Consider the following 17,076-nt stretch of genomic DNA (forward strand, 5'->3'; position numbering starts at 1 on the left):
TCTCTGCAGTCTGTGGGACCCCTGTGATTCCCTGTGCTGCCTGGAGCACCCAAGCTGTGGGGTCTGGGGGATGTCACTGCAGGGCCAGCACATTCCCCATCTGCATCTTTGTTGCTGTGGGTTGGCTGCTGCTGCCAAGTCCCCTCTGGGAGAAGTGTCCCTGCACAGGCACTGCTGGTGTCAGCAGCACCGTCTGATGTCAGATCTAAATGGATCTGGATGGGAGCAGATGGATTTTCCGGGCCTGACGGGTCAGCACCCTCCAGGCTGGTTATGGGTGGGAGCCCCGGCATTGCCGCCGTGCAGGCGGAGGCTGCAGTGGATGAGTTAGTTCAGGACGAGCAGCCTTGTCTGCAGCCTGTAAATTTCTTGCGGGCTGGTTTTTTTTCTTGTTTGCAGATACTGGCTCTGTTGACCTTGAGTGGAGCTTGCAGGGAGTAAATAAACGCTGGTTAATTGCGCATTAGGCTCGTTTGTCGCTCTAACCTTGGCGTGTCTGGTCACTGTGACCTAGATCAGAGCAGGAGCCCTGCAAGGAGCCCAAGGCTGCTTTTGGGGGGTTCCCAGCATGTCTGAGTTGTTCAGGGCCACCCCATGGCTGGGAATGGCAGCTGAGCAGCGCAGCCAGCGATGCCACCCCTCCTCCTTGGGATGAAGGCCTGTGCAGGGAGGAGGTGCCCTTCGTGGCTGCCAGCAGTGAGTCTGGAGGTGGTTTCCCTGTGGATGTTCTGGATTTTCCCTGTTTCCATCATAGCCCACCCTGGTGGGATTTACCCCCTGCCTGGCTGTGGGATCAGCTCCTCCTGGCTCTCCCCACTGTGAGCGTCTGTTGGAGCCTCTGCCAGTCACTGATCCCTGCGAAGGAGCTGGGCGGCAGCAGCAGGACAACGTCCCCATTCAGCGCTGCCTGGAGCTGGATCCCGGCAGGGATGGGCTCATCTCCTGCTCCCAGCACTGGCTTCCCTTATCTCTGCTGGTCCCCAGCACGGACTGGGGATGGATGCATGGATTGGGCCATTTCCTTCCTAAATCCACCCAGACTAGGGGTAGCCTGTACATCAGTGTGGCTGGAGACAGTCCAGCCCCCAGCTGCCCACATGGGTGCTTGGAGCCTTCCTGTGCACCCTGGCTGCTGCCCTGGGTATGGGAGTAGAAAGACACCCTGGATCAAGGAAATGAGGGTGTTGCTTGGTGGGGCAGACTGTGCTGTCCCCCCAAGGGACAGTGCCAGGCAGAGGTTTGCTGATGCTTGGGGAGCAGTGACAGTATCTGGAAGCTCCTGACTGAGCAGGAGGTGGTCCCAGGTGGCCTGGGCAGAGCTGCTGTGTGGCTGCAAGGCCCAGGCTGGAAGAGCCAGCACCATCATTGCCAGGGATCTCCCAAAGCTGTGCTCTGCCCTTCTCCCCATCACTGATGGCTGGAAGCCATCACAAACCCTCACCCAGACTGAAGCTGCAGCACTGTGGGGGAGCTCATGGCCCTTGGGTGCAGCTCCTGCCATCCCCGAGTGTCCCCTGGGCTCATGCTGAGCTGTCCCTGTCGTTCCCAGGTCGTGCAGCGCATCAAGGCCGTGGAGACGGAGACGCGCTTGCTGGTGGTGGACAAGGAGACGGACGAGTACCTGTGCAGCCTGCGGCTCACCTGCACGGAGGACATGGTGCACAATGGGATCCTGCTCAGCTCTGCCGTGCCACCTGCCAAGGCCCTGGCCAGCGACAATGGGGAGGTCTGGAAGCCTCAGCTGGATCTCAGCGGGGGCAGCCTCCAGAGGAATTCCCACAGCTTCTCCTCACATGGCAGTAGGAAGGTGAGGGCAGAGCGGGGCTGTGGGGAGTGGGTGTGACCCCCTGGGATCTCCTCCCTCTTTGAGCACGGCTTGTCCCATCAGAGAAAAACCTTCTGTGTGTTACTGCCAGCTTGGGGACCCCATGTGTCCCAAGCTGCCCTTTGGAATCTTTGGCTCCAAGCAGCATTGGCTGTTGGGGGCTGTGCATTCCCTCCCCTCTGGTGCCCCCTGAGGGTCTCCTGAGCTGCTGGGGGGACCTGTGGGGGGTTGTCAGCCCTGCAGACGAGTGACCCTGCAGTGCCTCAGCCGAGGTCAGTGTCCCAGCCTCCCCCAGGACAGGCTGCCCAGAGCAAGGCTGTGGCCAAGCTGGAGCTCATGAATGAGCTTCTCTCCCTCCATTATTTGCAGGAGGGAGGGAACATCTGGGGCAAAATAGGAAGGAAATTGGCTCTTTTTAAGCAGCCTGGGTCTGGCCTGTGATTCGGCACTAAGTGCCTTTTATTAGTAAACTCCTTTCCAAAAGGGAAGGAATTCGGGGTGGAAAACGTCCAGTTTCCATGGCTGCAGGGGCTGGCGGAGACGGCGCAGGCTTGTGCTGGGCTGATAGCGGGGCTGGCTCCCAGGCTGCCCCTGCTCCAGGTGGGAACGTAGCCGGAGCTGTATGGGTGCTGTGTGGCCGAGCTGGACACTCCAGCCCTGCTCCACAGCCATCTGTCCCTTCCTGTCCGTGTTCCCTCTCTCCTGTGCTGCTGGCCACAAGCACTGGTGCTCAACAGCCTCTTCAGCCTGGAGCTGCCGTGGGCATCCCCCTCCTCCTCCTGCCTGAGGGCCCTGCAGGGGCTGCAGTGCCAGGTCGGTGTCTGTCCCCTTGGAGCAGTTGTGGTGGCTGAGTGCTGGCCCAGAAGTGGCTGTTGAGCTGCCAGGAAGACATCCATGGGAAAGTCAGGAAAATGCTGGGTCCTCAGGAACCTCTTGTGAGGAAATCCCCCTGTGCAGATACGGGGTGATGCTGGTATGAGGCAGGAGGAGCCCAGCAGTAGAGGGGGTCTCACCTCAGGGCCTTCCCTCTGGAGCTGTTTGGAATCTTGCAGAGGAGGATCCTCCTTCCCTGGGGCTGCCAGGGGCAGGCTTGGAGGCAGTGTTTTATTTTTCTGTATTTATTGCCTGATTTGAAGCTGCTGGATGGTCTGTGTGAGGATGATGGTGGCTGTGTTTCCCCTGGGGCTTGGAGTCCCCCTGGGATGGGCGGTAGGAGAGGAGCCATTCCCAAGCAGAGGGTGGCTGTGCATGGCTGAGGGTGGCTTTCCAAACAGGGCATTTCCTCTCCTGCTCTGTTCCGTGAGCTGGTCAGGATCCAGCAGCGTGTGCTGACGGGAAGTCAGGCCGGGGGAACAGGACGGTCCTTTCCGGCCTTTGGGTTTTGGCTCCTCCAAGGAGAGGGTGGGACTGGGAGAGCTGAGCAGGGCTGGGGTGGGAGCGGGGAGCAGAGCCCGTGCTTCCCTCAGAGGGGCTTTTCCTGGGCATTCAGTGCTCACCGTGCTGGAGACGGGGCTGATGTTTGGGCTGGACAAAGGGAATGGACTCCAGGGGTGATTCCCCCGTGTAGGGATGGGGATAGGCTGCTGAGCATGTTGGGCCAGCAGCTGGTCTGCTCCTGCCTTGGCAGCTCTCAGGAGAGCTGGGCACTGCCAGCTGTCCTGGCCAAGGTCACTTCTCGGTGCTGGAGCCATGTGTGACTCTGGGGTGAGGCCAGGGGTGGCTGGAGCAGCAGGACCTGGATCCTGCTCCTGTGCCTTGCGCTCCTGCTTGATTCAAGGTGGTAAAACCTGCTCCAGGCTCTTAGGCTGGGTGGTGTGTCCCTCCTGCTGGCTCCCAAAGCAGCTGGAGGCCAGGGTATGGTGGATAAGAGGTGGTGGACCCCCATTTCTGCCCTGCTCAGGCCCCCAGTGCCATGTCCCTCCTACGGGGCAGCTTGAGCCTGACCCTAATTCAGCAGATCACAGGCACTGGAATGTGCAGCTCCCGAGTGTGAGGGGTTTTTGGGAGATTTCTGCTGCTGCAATGGGGCTGTGACAGCTGGGATACACTCAGAGATTTGTCCCCAGCCAGATTTAGGGTTTTTGTGAGCTTCACTTGTGGCATTCAGTGAAGGAGAAAAGGCAGCTCCCTCCCCCCTGCAGACCTGTGGCCCCAGCCTGCCCCTGTGGAAGCTGGGGCTGATGCTCCGGGCTGCTCCCAGGGAGCTGCATTTTTGTGAGCAGCATTTGTTTATATAAAGGCTGGAGTTTTCCTGGATTTGAGGCCGAGGTTGTTCAGGGCAGCCTCCTTGTTTCAGGAGACGAGCAACTGAAACAAAACGAGGAGGGAAATCTGGTGGTTGTGGTGGGCAGCGGGAGGTGATGGAGCAGGGAGGGTGGGCACAGCCCTGCCACCCCCCAGTGCTGTCCCAGATTTATTTCCCAAGAGGGGTGATCCCCCCGGAGCTGCCATGGCTGGGGAGGTCACCGTGCACCCTGGCAGGGACCTGGTGGCCGGGACCTCGTGCTCCAGGAACCTCGGTGGTGGCATGAATAATTCAGCACATATTTAAAATCCTGCCTGGGGAGCAGGTCGGCAGGGCTGGCAGTCAGCAGCTGTGGCTGTCACAGCTCTGCTGTCCCCAGCACCGTGGGGATTCATGCCCTGTGTGGCCGTGGTGGCACAGGGACCCGGGGCTGCCTTGTCCTGTCCCACAGAACTGTGCCCATTCCTGTGTCTGCTGGGCTGGGGGATTTGTCCCTTGCTGCCCATCCCACTCTGCCCCCTGGCAGGGCACATGTCCTCCATACCAGGTACTCCCCTGTCCCCAGCCGGCTCTGGTGGCCACCAGGCTGTTTCCTGCATTCCCAGGGCTCTGGCTCTGCCAAGCTCCAGCACCCCTGACAGGTCTGGAGGTGAGGGCTGGGGGGTCCCAGTGTGGCAAGGGCTGCTCTGGGTGCTTGGTGTGAGCTGCGTTAATGGCAAAGGTGTCTTTGGGCCATGGGTGGCTGGAATTAAATGCCTGGGCTGGTGGTGTGTAGAAGGCAGGTGAGCTGCAGGGCTGCCAGGGCCTCACCTGGATGCTGCTGGTCATTCCAGAGGTGTCCATGGTGGGCAGGTGTCCTGGCCCAGGGCTGGCAGCACCTTTGCAGGGGCTGTGGCTCAGCTGTCCCATTCCTGCTGGGCACTGGGAGGGATGTGCTGGCAGTGGGACCCTGTTGTAGCCCCATTAGGCTGTGTGAGCCACATTAGGGCTGTCCTTGGGACTCGCTGTCTTCTCCAGGTGTGTTTGTAGGAGAAATAAGAACAACAACAAAGCCAGAGAGGTGTTGGGGGTGATGCAATTCCCTTCCTTTGTGCTCTGGTCTGCAGGGAGTGGGTGTGCAAAGGAACCTTTACAACTTCTGCGAAAGATAAACTTCTCCAGAGTTTATCCTTAGGAGAACAAACCCACAGCTTGTAGCTGCTGGATTCAAGCCTGTTGAGTCTGAGAATTTTCATGGGGGGGAATTAGTGGCTGGTTGTTGATTGTCCCCTGCTCGGGGAGGAGCATGTTGCCTTAGGATTGCTGCTGCCAGGAACTGGAGGCAGCAGGATGGTGTCCCTGAGGTGACACGGGGGTGGTGGCAGCTCCTGAGCCTCCTGCGTGTCTGGGGACAGATGTGCAGCTCTCTGAAGGACGACGGCTGGGCGCCTGTCGGGACCAGGTGTAGGGTCAGTGCTGACCTCGAGGCAGTAAATATTTACCCTTCTCTTTGGGTCAGGAGTAAGAACTTTTCTCTGTTGCAAATAAACCCCTTGTGTTGTGATGTCTTCTGCCACAGAGCGGCAAGGGGAGTAACTCAGGACAGATGTTTTTGGAGCACTTTGCCAACTCAGTTGAGGCCCAAAATTTAGGGCTTGTAGAATAACCACAAAGATGTAATAAAACCAAACATGAGCAGAAATGTCTGCAGCAATTATGCAATTTAAAAAAATAAATAAGTGGATGGTTTGAATTAAAGCACTTCCCTGCAGCATCTTCCACTCCCCGTGGCAGGCTCAGATCTGTGGGAGAGGGTGATGGGAAAGATGGCAAAGCTCAGCCCTGGCACAGCCTGGGTGAGGTTCCTGCTGTGCAGACAGAGTTTTGGGGAAACCCTCGGGCACAGAGCCCAAGGAGCTGTGGCTGTGGCCGGTGCATTCCCTCCCCTTCCCACAGCAGCTGTTTTTGGGGATGCTGCGGGTCTGGGAGGGCAGAGCCGAAGGGAAGCCATGTTCGTGCCCATGGGGACAGCAGGGATGTGTCACCCTGGGAGCTGTGCCCGTCTGTGCTTGAAGACAAATGGGGGCTGCAGGGCTGTTCCTGGCTGAGGACATGGGATGGGGTGGATGAGGAAGGGAAGGTGCCTGTGGGGCTGGAAAGCCGCTGCCAGCCCCCTAAGTCCTTGCCTTGGGCACCCCCGTGGCCATGAGGGGTCCGCATTCTGTGGGAGCTCAGCCAGGAGTGGCACAGGGATCCCTTGCCTTTGGGATTAGTGCTTCAATCCCGAAGCAGCGGCAGCAGTCGAGCGGAGCTGTGGGGACCCTGGCGCTGACCCCGCTGCATTATTGATGTCGCCGGGCTCTGGCATCGCGTGTCACCGGGCTGGGGGTGGGCTCTGGAGCAGCTCCAGCTCGGCACCTCGGGAATGGAGCCTGGGGCACGTGGAGATGCAAATCCTCGTCCCTGGAAGTGTTCAGGGCCAGGTTGGACTTGGCTTAGAGCAACTCGGGGTAGTGGAAGGTGTCTGAATGAGATGAACTTGAAGGTCCCTTCCAGTCCACACCATTCCAGGATTCCGTGATGATGGTGGGTGCTTGTGCTGCTGCAGAGGCTGGGAGGCTCTGCATCCCAAAGCCCTGCAGATCCAGCCGCATGCCCCACACAGCCCTGTCTGCCCGTCCCTTGTGCATTGACACTGTTCCCTTCTGTTGCTGTTTTGGTGTGAGTTTGGGGCTGGCAGTGGCATTTGTGGAGCTCCAGCTCTGGCTAGGGTGAGCAGCGTGTGCTGGGCATCACCACAGCACTCAGAGGAGGTGCTGGAAAGGTTCTGAGCCAAATCCTGTTGGAAACACTCCCCGTTCTGGACGAGTTTCCCTGGGGGGTGTAAGGTGAAGGAACCCCGTGTGATGCTTGGCAGGGTGAGCCCCGGGGTCCCGCATCCATCCTCCCCGTGCTGCGGGAAGGGGTTTGGATGCAAAGAGCTCCCTTTCGTGTGCACTGGGGCTGTGTCCCAGCCCCAAGGCTCGGGAGCCGTGGGTGGGCTGCGGGACAGGGCAGGGGGCTGAGCAGGCGTCCCCCGGCTCCAGCCTGCCTGGCCTCGCTGGGGCAGTGGAGGAGCGGGGCTGGGGGCTATTTTCGTGCCGGGGCAGCGCAGGAAGCCCCTCCCCGGGAGGAGAGCATCCACCCCGCGGCACAAACTTCCTCCGCCGCGGTATTTTTAGTGAAACACAAAGCGAGTGGGAGGCGAGAGGCAGATTAGCATCGGAAGGAGCCGTGCCCTGCCAAGAGCCTTTGTTCCCGGAGCCGCACGCTCCCGAGGGATGCCCGGTCCTGCGAGCGGGCAGTGGGGTCACCCCGGGACCCCCCCAGCTCCCTGGGAAGGGGCGGGAGGGTGTGGGGGTGCTGCTCCCACCCCAGATCCAGCTGCGGGACGCTCATGCTGCCGACACCTGGAGATGCTGCGGGTGGTCCAGCCGGTGCTGATCCCTTCTGCATCCTCAAGTAATCAAAAACTTTCCCTCGAAATGATCGGGAAGCTGATATTAAGTGGGAACTGCTGGAAGTGCATCTCTCCCCAGCCCCCTCGGCTCTCAGGGATGGGCTCCAGCAGCTTTCCTTCAAAACCAGCCCTGCTCACGAGTGGGCTCTGGGCCAGCTGACAATGGTTCTGTTCAATAGCAGAACTATTAAATGGTTTAGAATAAATTAAAAATCTTCTGGCAGCGGTGGGGCCTTCTGCGTGTGCCCTGGCAGCTGTACAGAGCCTCTGCTGTGCCTCTGCTCCGTCCCTTGGAGCTCCTCCAGCCTGCTCAGGCTCGTGGGCTTGACATGGCAGAGGAAACGTTAAAACAATATTGGGTTTGGGTTGGTTTGTTTGTTTGTTTGTTTTGGGGTTCTCTGTTTAGTCCTGAGACCCAAGTGAGTTGTGGAGAAGGGGATGTGCTGCGCATTCCCAGCTGTTTATCCAGGGCTGTCCCAGTGCTGCTGTGCAGCATGGATGGATAAATCATCTGCAGGGATTGGATCCTGAACCTGCTGGTGCCTCAGGTGGTGCTGTGGATCTGGGGGAATCCCAGCTCCTTCTGCCCAGCCGCTGGACATGGCGCTGGTCTCACCTAGAGTTGTGGGATTGCTTTTGGGGAATGGGAACACGTGGAACAAAGGTGCCACGTGCTGCTGACTTCCAGTGTGAATTCCCGGGCTGGAGGGGCCCAAGGCTTCCAGCTGCCAGCCAGGTACACCTGACTTGAAAAGAGCTCCTTTTAACCCATAAAACACCATTCCTTGAGTGCTCAGAGCCCTGACAATGTGGCATCACTTCCGTGTTCATTCCTGCCCTCTGGTCTGGGGGAGCAAGGCTGTGAGGGGGAATGATACCCAGGACTATAAAAGAGCTTAGGGGTGTAAATGAAGGTCTGTTCTGAGCTGGTTTTGTCTCCCAGTCCTTTATTTTGTCTCTAGATATGGAGATTTTACAGGCACTTGTGGTGGGAGACTCTAGGTTGGGATATGAGAAAGCAAAAATTAAACTTGTAATCAGTAGAGGGTTTCTCCAGATCCACAGGTTTCTGTAAAGAAGGAATTGAACCCCAAGCTGTTGATATAATTCTTTCTGGCAAGGTCCATATTGTAATTTAATTTCACTATATTTTGCCTGGACTCCTGAATGTTTTGGTTCCATTGCTGTGCACATTCAGACCATATCCCGACATGGAGCTGGATTTTGTTGGCTCAGTGTCTCTCTTTTCCCACTAAAGCTTTGTAGGAGTTTGTTTCCAGGTACAATAAGCTGGTGGGGGGTGTTTGTTAGTGGTGAGCCTGTGAAAGCTGAATTTCGGTAGTTTTGTGAGCACTGGGGAGGGAAAGAAGACAATTCCCTGCAGGTGTGGTGAAAGTGAGAGACTGCTCAGTGGGCAGACCATTCTGGAATGGTGTGGATTGGAAGGGACAGGTCAGTTAATCCACCCCCTGCCATGGGCAGGGACACCTTCCACTATCCCAGGCTGCTCCAAGTCCCATCCAACCTGGCCTGGGACACTGCCAGGGGCAGCCACAGCTGCTCTGGGCACCCTGTGCCAGGGCCTCTCTGCCCTCTCAGCCAGGAATTCCTTCCCAATATCCCATCTATCCCTGCTCTCTGGCAGTGGGAAGCCATTCCCTGTGTCCTGTCCCTCCATCCCTTGTCCAAAGTCCCTCTCCTGCTCTCCTGGAGCCCCTTTAGGCCCTGGAAGGGGCTCTGAGGTCTCCTTGGAGCCTTCTCTTTTCCAAGCTGCACAACTTGGACTGCCTGGCCATGGGTCTTTCCCTTGGGAGGGTCTCCAGCCTGGCACTGAGCTGTCCCAGGGATGCTTGAGGAAGGAGTGGGGCCAGGAGCAGCAGTGAGTGGGTGTCCAACTGTATTCCTGGGCCTCTCCATCACCATCTGCTGGGGGTGGGGTTGCTGCCTCCCCAGCTGGAGCCCCGCTGCTCCCCAGGGTGCTCTGTGATTAAACCCTCTTATGGAATTACAGGGACTAATCCCGTTAAAGACAGGAGCAGCACAAAAGGTGGTGGGAGGGCTAATCCTCTGCTCCAGCCTTGGCAGGCTGAGCTCCCACCCTTGGGAATGTGGCCCTGCCACCTGGCTGGGCTGGCATTCCCTGGGGACTGATGCTGTGCCCCAGGGAAGGTCTCCAGTGGCTCTTCCCCATCCCTGACAGCTCCTGCCTCGCTGTGTCCAGCACTAGGGCTGGCTCCTTCCTGCCACACCAGCAGTCCCTCGTGAGCAGCCAGAGGCCATGCCAGGTAAATCAGTTAATTCTTGCCTTGGGGTTGTTCATGGTTAGCAGGATTTAATTAAGACAAGCCCTAATTAGTTCTAAGCGGGTGAGTAGTCAGCTTTGCCTGGAAGAGTTCCCTGCTCTTGTCTGTCAGCTGGGCTCCACTGGCATCGGGGGGCTGAGCAATGGGGATGTGGGAGACCCTGTATCGTGCTGGAATGTGGGGGTAAAAATCCCCTCGGAGTCACTGATGGGTTGTGCTGGGCACCCAAAGCCCTCTTTTGGTTTTGTGAGCGCCGTTCTGGGGCTGTTCCCTCTTTCCTGAGGCTCTGTGTTACCCTTGCCATAGGCACGGATGGCAGCATGCCCAGAGCCCCAGGGCTGGCACCGTCACCCCCTTCACCCCAGGTTTATCAGCAGGAGCAGCCGGAGCCGGTGCTGGCTCCGGGGTTATCATGGGAGATCCTCCCCCTGCACTGGGAACACGCCGCGTCCGGCTGCCTGGGGCTCACAGGGCTCCAAGGGCCACCCTAGCCCCCTTATCTGCCCCAGCCCTGTTCAGCCAGAGATAAACTCAGCTCTCTGGCAAGGGGGATCATCTGTGGCCCCCTCATTTTTAAGAAGCTTGGTTTAAAAAATGTCATTTTTGGCGCTCAGCAGAAGGAGCCCTGATGGTCTGTGATTGCGTCAGGTCTCGGTTTGATCCTGTGTTTCCCAGCAGTGTCGTGGGATGGAGCTGGTGCCAGTGTTGTGCAATGGGGGCAGTGACAGGAGGGTTGAGTTTTGGAGGGGGAGGTCAAGGGAAACCCCAGCGGAACTGGAGGCTGTGGGTGCTGTGCCCAGGTCAGCAGATTTTGTGCAGAAGCTGTGACTTGGGGGTTTTTGGGAGAAGGGAGTAGTTTACGTGTCGTGCTGAGGGGCTGGGACCAAGGCCCCTCACCCCGCTGCTGCTCTTTGGAAAATTGCACCCCTGGATATTTTATTGCAGGATTTCTAAACACAAAAGGCCTCACATTGGGTGACCCCAAGCGTGGGTGCCCCGGCGCTGGCTTTGCTCTCGTTACAAGGAATGCAGAGGATGTTTGGAGCCCTCCCCCTGCCCCATTTCCTCCAGCGAGCTGGGCTGCCCGGCCAAGACAAATATTGGGAGTAAACTATTGAACTTCCCTGGGCCCAGCACTCACAGAGCAGCGCCTGTTCTCCCCCTTCCTGGGCAGGGGCCAGGCTGGGGGTGCAGTTCTGTCCCCCTGCCCTGTGTCCATCGCACCCCTTGCTCCCAGGGGGGCTTGGTGGCAGAGCAGGAGGAGAAAACAAGCCCCAAAGGGACAGCATGATGGCTTGTGCCATCCTTCTTACCCTGCATGTGCTTTATGGGGCTCTGCAAGGCTGAGTGTAGCACCCCCATGACCTCTTCTCCAGGGTGGGGGCTTGTGGAGGGGACCAGGAGCCGTGTCTTTGCTGGCCTGTGGTGCAGAACGGTTTTCCCCATTCTGTGTTAGATGCCTTGACTAAGAGCTGGCTTTCTGCAGGGCACTGGGATTGCACCCTATCCCTAAAAAATCAGGCACTCAGGGCAGGTCTTGGTGGGTTTGAGCAGTTGGTGCTGGCCCTGGTATGGGGAAAGCCAGGAGTACAGAGCCCGAGCAGCCTCAGTCCTTGGGAAAATACTTTTCCTTTCCCAAGAACCCTCCCTGTACTGGGGTGCAGGGTGTTCTCGGGGGTGGGAGGTGCTCCCTGCAGTGCCTGGTGCATCACAGAGCCCCCTCCACCTCGAGGGGTTTTCCTCGGAAGCCGCGGTGCCAGGCGAGTGCCGTGGGAGCACAAAGCTGCAGGACTGGATTCCTGCTGGTGACCCAGGGTCACTGAAGGCAAGGAATGGGGCCAGCACGAATGAATGTTTGGTGATTGCTCAAGGCCTGGCCTCAAAAAGCAGCTGGAGAGGCTGAAGGGCGGCTGGGCAGAGCCTGAGGGTGCCCGGCTCCGGCACAGCCCTGGCTGGAAGCGATGCTGAGCTCGGGTGGGAGCCGTGCCTGGGGCTCTGCCCTGTGCAGGAGGCTTCATTTGGGCTCCATCACCTATCCATGGAGATGTGCTGTTGGGGGTGGCAGCTCTCTGATTTGGGGTGTCACGGACTGGGATGCGTCTGTGCCCCGGGGGACACGAGCTCTGTGTGGCAGCACGGCCCCCGCGGAGGGAGGGAACACTGTGGGATTGGGGAAGCTTATTCCCAGCATCTCCCTCTGCCTTCCCATTGTCCAGAGCAATCCCTCCTCTCGCCTGGGGGTTCATGCTGAGCGTGGGAAGGACTTTTTCCCCTGTTCCAGCAGCACAAGCCCTGCACAGTGACCGATGCTCTTTTCCCTCCGACCCCGTGGAAACTGATCACTCTGGATCTGCTGAGATCCCTTTCAATCCAGAGTGGAGATTCCATGTTTCTCCTCTCGGACAAATCCCAGACTGCCAGGACTCACATTGCTGCCCCACATTGTCCTGGAGCTGATCCCTCTGGAGCAGAGGAGCTCTCTGGTATCCCGGCTGCTTGTTCCCTTGGCAGATCCTGCTGGAAAAGTTGTCTCTCTCCATGAAAACACGTGCACGTGGCTGTTTCGGTCTCCTCCATCCTCCCTCCCTCCTTCCCTGGGCTGAGCCAGCTGCTCCCTGCTCCAGCCAAGCCTGTGCTGCTGTTGCTGGCTCCAGCCCTGCCCGGGGGGAGAGCGTGGGTGCCTTTGCTGTCTGAGTCTGCACAAACGCCAGCAAAGAGGGGAAAAAATGCTGCTTCCCGCAGCTTGTGGCTGAGAAATTCCCCAGCTGTGGGGTTGCCAGGGAATGGCCGGGACAGCTCTGTTTGAGACGTCGCTGCTGGGGGGATCAGCTGGACCCTGTGGGGTGGACAGGGCTGGCGTTCCCACAGCCGGGATGTGCCTATCGGGGACCCTCACCCAGGCTTGTCCCCACTGGGGACACGAGGTCCCAAGCAGGACGTGGTCGGGTGCAGCCCCATCCTGAGAGGCCCCTTTGTGCTCAGGGATTTCTGTAATGCTGCGGTGCCGGGGATTTCGGAGAGGGGCAAATCCAGGCTTACCCCCGCGCCTCGGGGCAGCTGTGGTGAAGGTCAAGCTCTGATTTCTTTGGCAGGAGATTTCCTGGAGGTGAAGCCCTGATGGGAGCTGTGAGGAAACTGCTTTTCCCACTGCCCCAGTGCCGGGGTGGGAGTGGTGCCATCCTGCAGCCTGGCAGCGCTGTCACTGCGGGCTGCACCTCGGGTGGCCTCCCCACCCTCCACATCCTTCCTGCTCTTGTTTTCTCCTGCCTGGCACTTTCTTGGGATAGCAGCCCTCTGGCTGTGCCTGGAGCACAGCTCTGGCAGGGTGCTGGCACAGTTTCTCTGCATCCCACAGCATGTGGGAAGGACCAGGCTTGGGGGTGAGCTGGGCACTTTGGTGGAAGGCACAAAGAAGGTGCAAACCTCTTCTTGCTGCTGCTGTGGTGACATGGGATGGTGAAGGGCCTCATTAATCTTTTGTGATTACTTTTGCACCACCCTGGCACCGGTGACCCCCCACTGTCCCCTCTGCTGTGTCCAAAAGGGCTGCAGGGCTTAGGGCAAGTGTCCGTGGGGCCAGCAGGACCCTGATGAGGCTCGGTGCCCACTATGGGCATCATCCTTCCCCTCCAGGGCTGGAAGGAGCTGTGCTGCGAGTCTGGGTTTTCTGTGGCATGGCTGATCCTCCTCCTCACAGGGACTATCATCAGAAAAATCCCAGAAGTATCCAAATTACCCTATCAGCTGCAGCTTGGCCGTGGCTGGACGTATTCCACTGCTAATTGGAATCACTCACTGCCATCCTCACTCGCTGTCTTTGTGCTGCCTGTTGGCAGAGAAAGCAGAGGGATGCATCCAAAGGGCACTGGGCATGTGCTGGTGCAGCCCCCCAGGATGGCAGGAGGATGCTGGGGGGAGCAGCACTGCGAAAACAGCACAAACCTCGGGGTCTGCTGCCCTTAAAATAAATATCAATTTTTTTATGCTTCTGTTATTCAAACCCAGCTGGAGCAATTTAAATAATTGGAGTAATTTGAATAATGCAAGAGATTTAAATAAGATACAACAGCCCAGAACTTGTGTTGGGGACAGGCAGGTGAGGGGCCTGGTGGTGGCACGGGGCTGTGACGGTGAGGTGAGGCACAGTTTGTGCTGTCACCATCAGGAGCCTGCAGCACCCCGTTCTCCTGCTGGTGATATTTAAGGTAACTGCTGATTTTAGGGTGATCACAGGCTCTGCCAAAAGCTGTTTGGAGGCAGATCAGCCACGTTTGAGCCCATCCTTTTCTCCTGGGTAGAGATAACCATGGGCACTCTGCAGTCCCTGGGAGCATCTGAAACTTTGTCCTGCTGAGACCTGGATGTGGGAGACGTTGGGAAGAAGGAGCGTTCACTGAGTGGCCCTGGGCTGCCAGGTCTGTGTTGGAGGAACGATGTGAGGTTTTCCTCTTTTGGCCATTGATGTTGGAGCTGAAACACCTCCTCGGGAAGGGGGCGGGTGGTAATGAGAGCTGTGGCTGTATAAAAATGGCAGCAGGTTGTTCGCTGGTCCTGCCCAAGGATTTATTCCTGGCTGGTGGAAAGCCTCTGCCTCGGGGGAGGGGGGGGATCTCTGGATGCTGGAGCCGCCACCTTTCTGCCCAGTCCCAGCTCTGGCCCTGCAGGGAAGGGGAACATCTGCTTGTGTTTGGTGGACCTGGCGTCCCACCAGCCCTGTCTCCCCTCCCCCTCTGTTATTTATAGCGTTTCACCAACATCTGGAGTTTGAGCCCGTTCGGCGCTGGCTGACTCCGAGCTGGGGGATGGAGCTGGGGGAGACGTGTGCGGCCGGCAGGGAGGGAGGGAATGAGCCCTGAGCCCTCCCCAGCAATCTGCAGGGGGGCTGCAGCATCCTGGCATGGAGCTGAGGACCATCCAGGCCTTGGGGAGCCCCGGGAGCATCCTGGCTCTGCTTTTCCCAGCACTGGGGATGGTGGGAGAGCTGCTGTGTCCTCACCCCACGGTGCAGACCCGGGGGTGCTCTGCCTGCCCCCTCGCAGCGCTGCCCACCTCAGTCCCGCTCTCCGGGTGGGTTGAGGCTCCTTTGGCATTTGCTCCAAGTGTCACCGAGGTCCCCTGGCCCCGGGGGATGCAGGGCTACAATAGCCCCCTTTCTGGTGCTGCTTTAATGGGAAAACTTGAGTCACTCCTGGGGGAAGAGGAATGGAGCCCAGCCCTGCTGGAGCAGGAGGAGGATCCCTGGCACAGCGGTGGATGGAGACAGCGATCCCACTCCAGCCATGGCATGATCCCAAAGCCTCCTGGTTCTCATGGCAGGCAGGGCTGTGGGCACTGCTGGCAGCCATGGTGAGGGCTCCTGCTTCTCCCAGTTTTCCTCATCTTTGCAGCATGGAAGACAGCAAGGTTTCATCCCTCCCCTTCCCAGACTGGTGACAAATACCTGCTTAAAGTTAAGTGCATCCCTAAATCTGTGCACAGGCAGCAGCCTTTGAGCTTCCAACAAAACTGTGGTAATAATAGTGGCAATTAAAGCTTGCCTGAGGCTCGGCTCAGCTCCCAGTATAACCAGTACTGCCAAAGGAGGGTGCCCCTGTCAGGGGGTGTAAATGGGTCCCTTGTTCTGGTGGTGCTGTGGCCCCTGGGCCCCTTTCCTGCATTGGTTTCTCCCCCTCCTTAGCTCCTTCCAGGCTCCCAGTGTTTCCCCTCACTCCTCTGCCTGCTGGGGTTTGGATTTGGGTCGGGATCCTGCATTTCTGCTCCACAACCCCTGAAGGTGGCTGTGCATCCCCTCCCCTGCATCCCTTGGTGCTGCTGCCTGTACTGGAGAATCCAAAGTGCCGGGGATGGGGAAGTCCCAGCTGTTCCCTGTTCCCCCAGGACATCTGTGTCTCACGGTGTCCCTCAGCCCTGGTGGGCTCTGCTGCTGAGGTTTGTTTTGGAGGAAGCAAAGGAGCCATTTTTTGACCGAAACCACACGGAGGAGAGGAACCATGGGAGCTGACTTGAAAGAAAGTATGTTAACAATGTAAATTAGGCAGGAATGCTCCTGCCTGGGTTTTCTCCAGCTCTTCGGAGCAGCGATGGAAAGGTTTGACCTGTCGCCGGGTGATCCGGAGCCTGGAGTGTTTCCAGGTGCTGCAATTCCCAGCAGGGCAACTGGAGCCTATTTGGCTGCCTCTGGAAATGGCAAAGGCCCCGGGATGGGCATGGAGGGGTGGGCTGGTGTCGGGAGCAGGGTGAGGTGGTCCCTGGCAGGACTGAGCTGATTAGGGCCAAACCCTGATCGCAGTGATTATGACCAGCACACCCAGGAGATGAGCTTGGTGGAGTTCCAGCAAATCCCATTCTGGGACACAAGTGGGGCTGGAGCTCCTGGTCCCATTGTGGGGCACCCTGCCCTTCCTGCCTGTGCCGAGAGCGTCCTGTCAGCCTGGGAGGAGGTTTGGGGTGACCCCACTGCTGAGGGGCTCGGTGACATCGTGGCCAAGGCACCGCAGGAGCCGCGTTGAGCAGGGACCCACCGGGGTCCCAGGGCGGATGGTACCAACCTGGCCTCGGCCACTAGAGTAGCTCTGTGTGTGTGTGTGTGTGTGTTCTCCTCTTCCTCCTCTTCTCCTGGAGGACCCAGCAGAGCTGGTGTCCACACTGGCACCAGTGTTTTATTCCTGGAATAAAGCCCTAAACTGTGGCTTTCAAGGCATCTTAGCCTGTTGTGGGCATGAGTTTGTGGGGCAGAGGGACTGGAGACAGTCCTGGGACCTGGCCACCAGTGTGGCATCCTGGGTCTGGAGAGACTGTGGATGTTCCTGCAGCTTTTTGGGCTGGTCTGTGAAAAGCCTTTTTTATCCCAGTTCCTGCCCTGGGTCCGGCTGGGGGATGGTGTGAAGGTGCAGGTTGGTTTTGTGAGTCAGTGTCCTTTGGGAAAGCGGTGACACCGGGCTGTGGGAGCGGGAGACATCCCTGTCCTGGAATGTGGCTCAGGGCAGGGTCACCAGTGAGGGCAAGAGGGTCTCTGGCACCTGTGGCCTCATGGTGTTGGGCTGAGGAGGGGCTTTTGTAGGGGCAGGTGGGTTTGGTTGGATAACAGAGCTTGGGGGCTGCTCTGCTGCCCCTCAAAACACAGGAGGGGAGTTTGGTTCCTTTTGGTGCTTCTGGGAGTGGATTCTGCCTTCATGGAGGCTGCCACATGCTAATTAACAGCATGGAAACCCCTCGTTAATCAGAG

At 58.4% G+C, this 17,076-nt stretch overlaps 1 protein-coding gene across 2 annotated transcripts in view; it reads left to right on the top strand.

Moving 5' to 3' along the window:
* The window catches only part of SLC9A3R2 (SLC9A3 regulator 2), a 33,023-nt gene that overhangs the window by 2,808 nt on the left and 13,139 nt on the right, over positions 1-17,076 (top strand). For both annotated transcript variants that reach the window (XM_048320855.1, XM_048320856.1), the window contains exon 2: positions 1,550-1,807. In XM_048320855.1, the coding sequence (XP_048176812.1) occupies positions 1,550-1,807 (258 nt within the window). The remainder of the gene's footprint in view (positions 1-1,549; positions 1,808-17,076) is intronic.

The sequence above is a fragment of the Corvus hawaiiensis genome, chromosome 16 (genome assembly GCF_020740725.1).
Source record: "Corvus hawaiiensis isolate bCorHaw1 chromosome 16, bCorHaw1.pri.cur, whole genome shotgun sequence".
NCBI lineage: Eukaryota > Metazoa > Chordata > Aves > Passeriformes > Corvidae > Corvus > Corvus hawaiiensis.